The 13,951-nt window shown below is 29.2% G+C and overlaps 1 protein-coding gene across 1 annotated transcript; it reads right to left on the bottom strand.

Annotated features, from left to right (window-relative positions):
- Positions 1 to 1,293: 1,293 nt before the first annotated feature.
- On the bottom strand, positions 1,294 to 10,718 carry LOC129616299 (putative uncharacterized protein DDB_G0283431). The gene is made up of 2 exons (XM_055531879.1): positions 10,501 to 10,718; positions 1,294 to 1,627 (listed from the first exon to the last, which is right to left on the bottom strand). Exons 1-2 carry the CDS (start codon positions 10,716 to 10,718, stop codon positions 1,294 to 1,296), a joined length of 552 nt encoding a protein of 183 aa, XP_055387854.1.
- Positions 10,719 to 13,951: the final 3,233 nt, after the last annotated feature.

Raw genomic sequence — 13,951 nt, 5'->3', positions numbered from 1 at the left:
ATTTGGATTTGGTTTGATACCATTAGTAGTAATAATATGGCCAAGAAACTCAGTCTCTTGTTTGAAAAATTCACTTTTATCGAGCTGTATTTTAAGATTAGATGTTCTTCCAAACTTGTACTAAAGATAATAATGTCATCGAGATAAACAAAACAACATTTTCCAATGAATTCCTTTAGAACAGAATTCATGAGACGCTGAAAGGTTGCTGGAGCATTCTTAAGACCGAATGGCATCCGCAAAAACTCATAGTGACCACTTGTGATACTAAAAGCCGTCTTTTGTGTATCTTCTTTTGCTATCTCAATTTGATGGAAACCCTTTGCTAAATCTAGAGTAGTGAAGTACATTGAACGCCCAAGTTTTTCGAGAATATCATCCATATTTGGGATTGGATACTTGTCATCTATAGTAACATTATTAAGTTTCCTATAGTCAATGACGATTCTCCATTTTTGTTTCCCGAATGCATCCATCTTTTTTGGGACGACCCACAAAGGAGCCGAATAAGATGACTCACTATGTTTTATTATCCCTTGCTTTAGCATTTCTTCAATTTGTTCATTTACTTCTTTTCTATGAATTTCAGGGTACCTATAGGTTTTAGTATAGATGGGAATTTCGTTGACCGTATTGATTTTATGATTAATGTTATGAGTGAAAGATAAATTATCACCCTCATGATAAAAGGCCTTATCGAACTTTCTTAAAATTGTTAAAAGTTCCTTTTTTGTAATAGGGTCCAAATGATTACATCTGACATTAGTTTCGCCTGAGAAAATTTCATTTTGGAAAACGCTTAGTTTGTTAACTGGGACCGGAATATGGTATTCATTTTCTTCATTTTGATTGAAATATAGAGGAAATACATTACCTGTATTCAATTCTAAACTATTGTTTGTGTAATTAATTATGGCCCCTAATGGTTTTAGGATATTATTGCCTAATAAACCATCAAATTTATCGTGAAAATTTATTTCAAGGAAATTAAGTTTACTATCAGAATCAAACTCAATGAAAGCATCTATTGTTACTTTAGTATCGCAGATAAAAGTATTACATAAAGTTTTTATATTAAGTGGTTTAATTTTTGATTAATACATGGGGTTTCAAATTCCAGTATTAATGATGCTCATTGTAGCATCAGAATCCACAATAAATTTTAGTGGCCTTCCTTTGGATTGCAACTTTATATAAGGAAGTTCTCCCCCGAGGCAGTCAACTGAAAATTTTCAACTGGATTTATAGGCTCGTTTGAGCCTTGAAAATGTGCTCCAGAGATTTTTTGTTTTTCTATGGTGTTATTCTATGATTTGAGGTAGACGGATCAATATCCATGGGCTCAGATCGAGAATTTTGAAAATTAGCAGGTGAGTAATTTCGACTGTTCAGACCCCGATGATGTCTGGATTCAGAATAGCTGTTGCCACGACTATAATTATTACCACTATAATTACTATTACGATTAATGTTGTTAGTATAATTATTACTACGGTTAAAATTTCTATTATTACTACTGCGATCATTACGCATAAAATTATTATTATAACCGGTAATATTGTTGTTATTATTACCAGTAGTATTGCTATTATTACGTGTGTAAGTATTGGTATTATTATTTCTATAACTATTAAAATTATTAAAATTTTTCTTATTTTGATTAGAGGAATTAGTATTAGTTTTATTAAAATTATAGGAATTTCTAAAGGGATTATATTCAGCATAACTCCCCTCATACAATATGTCTATTGCCTCCTCCAAAGAACTAGGATTACGGCTAAATATTATAGAACGCATTGGTTCCACAAGTTTTTCTTTCAAAATTCGTAAGCCCGTTAGAATATTGGCTTGAATTATGGCAGGTGCATTAGGTAGGTCCTTTACTTTATTATTCAACCGACGTAAAATGTGCTTAATCCGGTTGTATAAGTCAACAGGTGAACTAGTAAATTTTACACATTGCAATTCCTCATAGATTTACAATGTCGTTTTCTTTTCACCAAAATTATTGATTAAAATTGTTTTTATTTCAGACCAGATTGAAACGCGGTTATTTATTTCCACTATTTCCCTCGCTTTACCTACTAGCTTAGATTTAATTTTATTTAAAAGTATTATTTGACATTTTCGTCATATTTACTAACTATTGGGATTACATTTTCAACTAAACCTATAAAATTAAATAATTCGTGCGATTTACCACCAAACTCCGGAAATTCTGAAATGTATTTCATCGGGTCCAGGGAAAGCGATAGTTTTGGGGCTTGTGCAGCAGGTTAAGCAGCTGATGAGGATTGCCCGGATGATGTATTTGATTGTGCCATTGTGGTTTTCCTTTTTGTTTCACAGATATTATTTTTTTTCACAGCAAATAAAAATACCTTATTGCTTTTTATTTATTATAGCAAAATTATTGATAGTTTGTATAATATAATAATATTTCAATAGTTATATAATAATATTTCAATGATTAAAATTTTTTTATGATTTTATTGTATTAATTTCAGTTTTTAATGTTTAATGTTCACAAGGAAGTTTTTTTTTCTTTCTTTGTTTTACTTTTTTGTTATTATAATATTGAAAATATTAAATTATTCAAATTAATTTCTAATTCAAATTTAGTCAGAATATTATTGTTTGTTTTTCAAATTAATTTTACAGATAGCACATAAAATTAATTTTTCCTTTTGAGTTCACTTTTATTCACTAGGTGTTTCAACTTTACTTTTTTTTTCTTTCAGCCTTTTTGTTTTTAAAATCCTACCGGAACTGCGCCACTTATATGTTCAAGGGTAACTTTGATCATAAAACTGAATTAAACACCTTTTATTTTCAATTTTTGGTCGATTCGACCGATTGCTTTATTGGTAACAAATGAACTGAACTTTTATTAATTTTACAAAATACAAAAATGTTCTTAAAATTACTAAAATAATATTAAAAAAAAATCTTTTTTTCTAATTTGGGACACATTACAAAATTATCATTAAATTTGCTTATCTTATAATTACTTACAATAATTTCTAAAATAATCGATTTGAAATTCTCAATATGCAAGCCACATGTTTATTACAAAATTACCATTATACCATATTAACGTTATAATAATAAGTTAAACGAAATTAAATGAAAAATGCAACATAAACATTTTTAAGTGGGTCGTTCGTTCACACTATGTTTTAATAAAAACATAGGTCAGTTTAGTTAAGTTAAAATTACAATTGGTTTTATTTGTTTTGAAATATGATAAGTACAAAAAATTTACGACAAAAAAAGAATTTATGAAAATAAAAGAGAAAAATTAAAAAGAATAAGTGTCGTTTGTTTTGCTTAATTTATTGTATTGAAATAATATTTTAGTTGATTATTTCAAGAGGAAAATCTTTTAGAATATTATCATCATTTGATGTCGATGATATATAATATTAATTTTTGCTTTATTTGAAAGACTGCATAAATCGTTCGTCTTAAATATAGTATATGGATTATGTATATAGTGTATAGGATATGAATATGCATGATATAGTTTTGTATATGGATGAAAATAATTTTAATAGTGTGATAGGTATACATAAACTGTATTTAAAAGCAGAATTTTCACTTGTTGAAGGGAAAAGTGCTACAATACAAACCATTGGTTTGACCCAACTTTATTTATAATTATTTTTAAGAGCATGTGTGTTATTAGTGTCTTTTTAAACAAAAATAAAGTAAACTTAAAATATCTTAAATACATAATGGAACATAAGTTCTAAACTACAGACATAGTACTTGAAATGCTTGCATTGCGAGCACACGCGAGTAGTTGTTATATAAAGATGCTTCCGAGGTGGGAAAATGTATGGGTACTTCTAGAATTGGTTTTCGACAAAAGATCCCAGAAAAATCTGACATTAGAACTTTTTAGTTCCGAAACAGCTTTGTTTTAAGATTTTTTGTGAAAATTTTTGTATAACAAAAACACGTTTTTCTTTTATACTTTATATTATCAGAAACACAAATCAAAAAATCTGGTGTTGTCTCAGCAATTAAACAATGAATTTATTAATTCATTGTTTAAACACCCCAAATTTAAATATTAAATTTAAAGCAAATTGGTTATTTATTTCTCTTTATATACGCAAAAATGTAACCAAGTTCTGATATATCATAAAAGTTGATCAATCCGTGCCATAGATAAAATAAACTTACATTTAATATTTCATCAAAATCGGTTCAGCTGAACTTGAGATACAATATAGAACACAGACCGACAGACTGATATCTCTCTAAAAGTAGCTTATTTACGCTTCCCTACTATGGAGAACTGCGTTTCTACCGACAGCTCGACATTCAATAGCTAGTGCCATCGTAGTTCTAATATTTTTTGAATAATTTATTTTGGAAACTCGTTTTGAGTTATATCTATTCAAATCGTAAAATACTGTTGGCAATAATTACATTAAGCGATCAATTACTATAAAGGAATGTGTAATTGCGTTATACTAATAATACAATATTGGTGAATGTGTGATTACGTACTACTAATAATATATAAGGTAGTACGTATAGCATACGATTTTTATGCAAAAAGTTGTAAGATCGAACCCGGAAAAATGCGAAATATCAGATGAACTTTTTTTATTGATAATTTTAATTTTTTGTTGTTTTTGTTCAAAATGAAGTTAAACGAGAAAAATTGGAGTTGACCTTGTCACCCATACGAATTTGTTATCCTATGTGCGAATAAATATGCCATAACTGACTATGGGAAAGACTATGACTTTAAGTTGACGTACTACCATATTAATTTATGCAAAATTTCAGTACTGCGTTTTTCAAAATACTGTGTGTGCCAAACTCCTATTGAAGTTGTATGGCAGCTATCAGAAAGAGCCAAGTAATTTCAAAGACTTTTATGAGACACATTGGCCCTACTAATATATTCGTTTGTGTGAAATTTCAATAGCACAGCTTTTTTAGTTTCAGTGATATAGCCAAATAAATTTTGTAGTTGTATGGCAGCTACTCAAACTGGTACCCGATCATGTCCAATTTGAATAGAGTTCTGGTACTTACTATAATAAATCATTTGTGAAAATTTGGTTAACTTAGCTCAATTAGTTTTTGAGTTATCGCTGGGACGGACAGACGGACGGGCGGACGAACAGACAAAACTAAATCAACTTAGAATTCGACGCTAATCAAAAACATACACTTGAGTCTATATCTAAGACTGTTATTTCTTAGCGTTACAAACGGTAGGGCAAATTTATAATACCCTTCGAACATACGTTCGTACAGGTATAAAAAGCTTTACCCGTACAAATCAATATTAGCGGGTTTCCGCCGCTAAGTATTTCAAATTCATTTTATAAATATGTATTTATGAAATTTCAAAAAATTAAAATAAGCGGTAACCCTAATAGAGTAAACAATAGATCAAAACAATAAACAGCTGATTCGATGTATTTTTATTTTTGATATAGTTTAAGTTTTGTAAGAGTCTAGTTTTGTCCCATTTACAATTTGTGTTAATTTATTTTATTTATTTATTACCGACCGTATTGTGTAAACAAAAGGTAGGTTATGTGATGGCAACAAATTTTGCATATCGAGTTTTCGGTGGGAATGCACTTCTCCATAGTGGGGAAGTGTAAGTAAACCTTTTTTAGCAAACTGTTGGTCCGTCAGTCTGTCGGTCTGTTGGTCTGTCGGTCTGTCGGTCTGTGTGTGCACGCGTGTATCTCAAGTTCTGCTGAACCGATTTTGATGAAATTTTATATGTAAGTTTTTTTCCACCATGGCACAGATTGATCAACTTTTGGAATATATCAGGCCTCGGGAACTGCACTTTTTAGCGGGTCCGTTTTACATTTTTGAACATTTTGAAGAAAGTATTTAACCGATTTACTTGAAATTTAATATATAAGGTTTTCTCGACTGTCCGTGAAAATTGCTAACTTTTGGAAGAAATCAGGCATCGGCAACTAGGCGTTCACTACGGGCCAAATATTCATTTTTGTGTATAAAAAGAGAAATAACCAACCGATTTGATTGAAATTTAATATATGAATTCCTCGTATCAAAACAATGAACATATAAATTTTTTGGAAAGATCAGGGCTCGAAAACTGATTTGCGGGCCGATTTTACATTTTTCACCATATCTACGGAACGAATTGATGGGATCTCATGAAATTTGATATTTGAGTTCTGGGCATTACCAAAACGAAACTGTACTAAGAGCCAAATTTACATTTTTCTATAGATATGTTAACTATAAATTTACAAATGTCCCTAAAATTGGAAAGAAGTACTTAACAGACATTTTTTTAATATTCTGTAACACTTTCACTCAACTAGACGATACACAATGCGGTCGGTTATGTGCTGACCACATCAGATTTTTTATTTATATGTTATTTATTAAAAAAGAATAACTGACGTAAATTATTGAATTAATCTTAACGTAAATAAATGTCAGCTTCCATCAAAGACATCAGATGTTTTGTGGCATCTGAATATTAATGCTTCATTTGTTATTGTTTTGAATATTATGTTTCGTCAGCAAGCTTTAAAAAAATATACATACAGAATATATGTACGTATGTAGTTAGAATTTTATTTTTATTGTTCCAAGCGAAAAACTGTAAAATGTTAAATTTCGCTTGGAACAATACTTATGTACATATATTTGAATAAAATTATTATTTTATTTATGCCTAAACCTTTTCTTTATTTGAAAAATTTATTTCTATATGTTCACCTGCAGTTTTAAAAAAATAGGTGTACATTCATAACATACATAATGTTTGTGCTTAAAATTTTATTTCTAACTTTTTGAACAAAAAATTTTAAAATATATATCATATATTTGAATAAAAATATTATTTTATTCATGCCTAAACCTGTTCTTTATTTAAAAAACTTATTTCTGAATGTTACCCCCATGATCTTATAATTATGTGTTTCTATATGCCAAATCACAAATAACAGATTACATGTACGCACATGTTTATGTACACGTACATAAAATTTTTGCGAATTTTTCCAAACTTTTATAGCAATATCTTTTTGGAAATTTTCTTTAAACTTTTATAATAATATTTATCTGTTATATATTAAAAAAAATAAAACAAAAAATTTAAACAAAATGAAAAAATTTTTTTTTTTAAATAATCCAAAAAAGAAAAATACGACAACATCCAGGCAAGCATCGATCAAATAATCTTCTGGCTATCAGACTACAACAGTACCTTCAATTTTCCTTCATAATTCTATATTTTATTCGTATTTCGTATAACTCTTTAAAAATCAACCTATTTTACTTTATATATATATATAGCTTCTTCTCAGGTACCAAAAAGTACGGGTACTTCTAGAAGGGCTAGAGACATGGGACAAAAGGCATTAGATAGGGTTTTGCCTCTAGGGTCCCAGAAAAAGCAAGAGTTCCACCTGCCCTCCACCTTCATCCCCTCCCAAGATGCTCTATGACCGTTTTTTACAAAATGGTATTACATCCTGTAGAGATAATTTTTTATTTACTTGTGGTGGTATAAATATTATACGTAAATTCATATTTGTAAGTGTGAGTTTTAATAAAAAGTGATCACTTTCATAAGAAAATTGTAAAGTTTTAATAAAATCTATATAGTTTTATAATAAGTATGTACGTACGCATTTAGTTATGTATTATTTTCGCAATCTGCTGCAAAATGTATTAGTATGCAAAACATAAGTGTACATTAAACCTCTTGACAATACATTTTTAAGAAAAAATTTTATAAGAAATGTTATTCTATTGCATCAAACTTCTTACAAATAGGGTATTTTCAAAAAAATATTTGGAATGGAAACCCGCTGAATAGCATTTTTAAGGGTTCGAACCTTGGACTTTTTGTATAGAAATCGTATGCTATAAGCATTTCCCTATATAGTATTAGTGTTAACTAATTGTACATTCACGCGTTTTATTCACCTGCATTAATACGTGTTTTGTTCGCCTATGCTATTACATACGTGCACGCATTTTAGTAGCGAATTATTTTATACGTATACAGTAATTTATCGCTTAAAATGCTTATTGTCGAAGGTATTTTACGATTTTATGCGATGCAACTCAAAGGAAAGTTCTAAAATAAATTCCTAAAAAGATATTAGATCTCAAAGGAGCTAATTATTTGTTTAATTATGTATCTTTTTGTAATTATTTTTAAGAACATTTCTTATTTTAAGTTTTTTTTATTAAGAAAAAAACGTACCTATATGCATCTAACGGGTGTGTTTTTGAAGAAAAAAGTAAACTTAAAATATCCCACACAGAATGGAACACAATTTCAAAACTACAGACATAATACTTGCAAAGTTTGCAATGCAAGCACACACGAATAGTATGAAAATAAAGTAACACTCAAAAAAGTTTTTTTTATGTTTCGTTGGCTGAGAAATAAAACAGTGTATTAAAAAAAGGTATAGTTTTGGGTAAATCGTGTTTAAAGTTTTTTGCAAAATTAAAATGAAGTTTCGAATTTAAAATCTTCCCGTAGTCATCTTTGACTATCATGAAAAGTTATGTCAAACATTTTTGGGGAAATAAATAGTTTATTTCCATAAATTTGTACAGATCTTAGAAAATTAGAGGTTTGAAATTTCTTGGTACTTCTTACACTATTTTATTTTTGGCAGAAATTGTATATAAAACGATTGCACACTGTTTTGTTTTAATTTTTTTGTATGGTATACACCATTTCATTTTTATACCCTGCACTTCGTGAAGGGTATATTAACTTTGGTATGGAGTTTGTAATACTTGAAGGAGTCATCTGCGGTATGGACATTATATATATATTCTTGCTCAGCGTAAAATTCTGCGCCGATTTAGACATGTCAGTCTGTCTGTCCGTCCGTCCGTCCGTCCGATCGCACGATAACTCAAAAACAAATAATGCAATCGACACCAAACTTTCACAAGCTTTTTCTTTTGTGCCAAGGACGAGCCCTATTGTTATTGGACTGATTCGGACAACGGGTTCGGGTATACAACTCAAAGAGTTTATTTTAAATATTTCAAAAACTAATAAAGCTATAAATATAAAATTTTGTATACATGTGTCCAGCAATGGGATAGCTGCACCGGTTCGGGTGGCTGCCATACAACTTCAACAGCAAATTTTCTATATTCGGAAAAATAATAAAATCAGATTCATGAAACTTGGCAGTCATGTGTCCAATTATAGGTCAAATATATTTCTGAAGTTTTAGAGGAATTGCTTGACAGGTTCGGGTACCTGCCATACAACTCCAGAAGCTAATTTTAAATATTTCGAAAAATAATAAAGTCAGATTCATGAAACTTGGTAGTCGGATGTCCAATTATAGGTCAGACATATCCGTGAAGTTTCTATAGACTAATTTCACAGGTTCGAGTAATTGCTATACAAAAACGAAAAGTGCAGGGTATAATTCAATCGGTTTATACCGAGTGAAACGTTTTTACTTGTTATATTTTATTTTGTAAAAAATTAATATTTGTAATATTATAAAATAATAATACTTTAACTCATATATGAAAATATAAACAGGTATTTTCATGGATATTAATGTAACATAAAAAGTCGTAAACAAAAATAAATAATATTAACATAAAAAACAATTCATGTATATTATTTGTACTTGAAATTTACTTTTAAAAATTTATTATAGCTCATCAATCTCGTCTTCTGAGTAGTTTGGTTCGTCTAATTTAGATAAATTATTTTTTAATAAGGCTCTTTCTGCCTAGTTTTGATAAAATGCTACTGAATGCTTCTAACTAAGATTGATCGATCATATTTTCATATTGCGCGCATGAAAGGAGTAGTTAAATTTTGTATTAAAGATTCTTCTATATGTATACTAGCCAACTTTGTTTGCTCGATTCGTTTCTTTATAAAGATCGTGCATTTTATAATGTTTAAGTTACTTATAAAATAATTTTTTTTTTGTGCTTTTTCTAATATAGTGCAATATAGCTTTTTCTATATACGCTGTACGATTGATTCTTCAAGCTCACTATCAATTTTTCTTGCATTAGATTTTGAAAAAAAAATATTTTTCCGACTAGTAAATTCTTTTTTTTCTTCTTTTTTAAAGCATTATTGCGGGCATCTGAATGGTTTAAAGTGGGAAGGTAAAATTTTTTGCAAAACGGTTTCACCATACAATGTATAACAAAGCGTAAAATTTCTTCGAGACATTCGCGGTAGTTTTCTTGTATATACTTTGTGTGTGTCAGTATGTTTTATAAATAATCGTTGCTTTCCATAATCACTCAGATATCAATACGAATTATTACTATTAATTTTTGCATCTTAAGGAAATTTTTCAACGCAATTGTGTCGGCAGTTGCAAATACATGGTGTCGTAGCTTGCGAATTCATCAATTTACCACTTTCACATATGTATTCTTGACCAGAATTCCGTTTTAACATTCTTTCGCTTTGAATCCATTTCTTTTAATTTTTTATTGCTTTTTTACATTTTCACAACTTTTCGGGAAGTGTCAACGCCATTATCAAACCTTTCATCCATAAAACATTCTGTAAGTTTTTCTGCTTCTGCTTTAACCATTTTAGATGCTGATCTCTTGCCAGGTTCATAATTGTCATCAGAATCAGAAGAAAAGTCTGTAATAGAATTCTCTAGTGACTGCTCGAAAAATGTTATCACTTCTTCATCATCAAAATTTTTATTCATTTTTTACAACGTGCTCTTAATATATCGTCAAGAGCACGTTGTTAAATTTATGGAGTGTTTTTTAAGCCAAATAATAATCTTGTAAATTCATATTTATCACTGGCGAGCATTTCTGGGGAATCAGGTAACGCAAAGCGAAACTCTACTAAGAGCAAAATTTACATTTTTCTAGGTATGTTAACTATAAGCTTACTAATGTCCTAAAAATTGGAAAGAAGTATTTAACAGACATTTTAATTAATTTTTTCTTAAAATTTTTGGTGTAGTCTAGTGTAGGACAAATAAAACAATGTTCTTTAACTTTTCACCAACGCAATTTTATATGATAATAATATAAATGATATAATATAAATGATATAATGTTTTAACAATATGTAATACATTTCTTGTATGTATACTTACATTAAGTTATTGAACAAATTTTAATTTGATTTTAACATAATTTACTAACTAAATAGCTAATAAATGAATTAAATAAATTTTTTTTTAAAATCATCAGTTATTCTTTTTAATAAATGACATATAAATAAATAAAATAAATTAACACAAATTGTAAATGGAACAAAACTTGACTCTTACCAAACTTAAACTATAATAAAAACGAGAAAAAATAGAGTTGACCTTGTCAACTCTGTGATACCCGTACGAATTTGTTATCCTATGTGCGAATAAAGATGCCGTAACCGACTATGGGACAGACTATGACTTTAAGTTGACGTATTACCATATTAATAAATGCAAAATTTCAGTACTATATGTTTTTCAAAATACTATGTGTGCCAAACTACTATTGAAGTTGTGTGGCAGCTATCAGAAAGAGCCAAGAAATTATAACGAATTTTATCAAGCATATCGGCCCTACTAATATATTTGCTTGCGTGAAATTTCAATACCACAGCTTTTATAGTTTTTGAGATATAACCAAATAACTTTTGCAGTTGTACGAAAGCTACCATAAGGAGCCAAGAAATTATAACGAATTTTATAAAGCACATCGGCCACGCAGCAATTTCAATACCACAGCTTTTATAGTTTCTGAGATATAGGCAAATAACTTTTGAAGTTGTACGACAGCTACCAGAAGGAACTGAGCAATTTCAACCGCTTTTATCAAACATATTTGCCCTACTAATATATTGGCTTGTGTGAAATTTCAATGCCATAGCTTTTATAGTTTCTGAGATAAAGGCAAATAACTTTCGAAGTTGTATGGCAGGTACCAAAAGGAGCCAAGTCATTTCAATGACTTTTGTTAGACATATTGGCCCTACTAATATATTCGTTTGTGTGAAATTTCAAAACCACAGCTTTTACAATTTCTGAGTTACAGCCAAAAAAATTTTGAAGTTGTATGCCAGCTACCCAAACCGGTGCCCCGATTATGTCCAATTTAAATAGGGTTCTGGCACTTACTACAATAAATCATTTTTGAAAATTTGGTGAACTTAGCTCAATTACTTTTTGAGTTATCGTTGGGACGGACGGACGGACAGACAAAGCTAAATCAACTCAGAATTTGACGCTGATCAAAAACATATACTTGAGTCTATATCTAAGACCGTTATTTCTTAGCGTTACAAAAGGTAAGGCAAATCTAGTATACCCTTCGAACACACGTTCGTACGGGTATAATAAAAGTATCATGAATCAGCTGTCTATTGTTTTGATCTGTTGTTTACTCTATTGGGATTACTGATTCTTTTATTTTTTATTAATTTTTAAATTTCATAATTACTGATTTTTAAAATGAATTAAGTTATTTTTATCTGTTTTGTCATTTATGTTGTTTGGGTTTAATTCTATATGTATCGTTTCACTTATATTCTTCTTATAACAATTTTTCTCTCTGTCTCTTATTTGTGTTTCCATGAAATTAGAAGTGTGATTATGGTTAAAATGATGTTGTTCTATTGCTGTTTTATCTGTTTTATTAATGTTTTGTATTTTGCAATCATATTTATGTTGATATAATCTATTTTTAAGATATTGTTGTGTTTGTCCTATATAGCACGCTTCACACTCTTGGCAATTTATTTTATATATTAAGTGTGATTGATTCATTTTGTCTTCTTTGTCTTTAAGTTTTGGGTAAAGTTTGTGTACTACTTTTTTGTTGTAGAAAATGAATTTTGTGTTTTGCATATATGGTTTAAAGACATTTTTGATTTTGTACGTTATTTCAGAAATATGTTGAAATTTTAAAAATTTGGTATTGTGTTAATTTGTCGAGAATGTTTCTTGCTTTTATTGTCCGTGTTTTTATATTACCTAACATATTTCTTACTACTATTTTATCCAACATATTTCTTACTACATTTCTTTTTTTCTGAACTTGATGTTGCGACAGAAATTTTGATATTCTGCCGGAAGCACAAGTTTTCAAGTACCTATCTCTGGAGATCGTTCCATCATTATTTCTTATTTGTTGGGAAAAGTATTTAAAACGACGATTTCTTACAGCGTGAATTGACGCTATACGAATTTAAAATATAGGGACAATTTACTCCCACTTATAAAACATGACTGAAGCGACCTTGCCTGCTTTTAAAGGCTTGAATACTAATAAGTCCGCATTTAGCAATGTAGCTAGTCCAGTTAAATTTAATTTCAACGTCCAGTTAAATTTACGGAAACAAAATCAATGCTTAATATGCTTTTTATGTTTTCCATAGGATGGCATGCAAATAAGAGAAGCATACTTAAGATGAGGACGAACCAATAGAGTAACTAAGTTTTTAAATGTATATGAATCTGAAAAATGTGCAGAGTTCTTCTTTATAATGTTCAATGTTCTTTATAATGTTCTGTTTGAGGATTAAAAGTAAGCCCGGTATCAATAATTACCCCACACCCGTAATTTCGTCGACAACGTTTAAAACAGAACTGTTCACCTTATAGTTGAATCGATTATTTATTTTATAGAATTTCATGACTTTGCATTTCTTAATATTTAAAATGGAAGCATTGGATAAGAACATATTGGTAAAATTTGTTGTGCAACTCCGGCAATAATTTAAAGCCTTCCAGATCAAAATGGTCTTTAAATTTTATAATAAGTGTAATAAAAAATGAAATTAATGAAAGAATTAACAACGTAACAAAAATAATAAATTATATTGCACAATTGTCAAATAAAACATTAGAAACTTATGTAGAAAATCTGTTTGAAATAAAATACAAAAAGCAATTAATAAAAGTAGAATTACAAAATGTAAAGTATGCCATGCGTTAAA

Source organism: Condylostylus longicornis, unplaced genomic scaffold (assembly GCF_029603195.1).
Source record: "Condylostylus longicornis isolate FDR11 unplaced genomic scaffold, ASM2960319v2 ptg000175l, whole genome shotgun sequence".
In the NCBI taxonomy this organism is placed as follows: Eukaryota; Metazoa; Arthropoda; class Insecta; order Diptera; family Dolichopodidae; genus Condylostylus; species Condylostylus longicornis.
The sequence above is the reverse complement of the archived record's forward strand: the minus strand, read 5'-3'. Positions and strand labels throughout refer to the sequence as shown.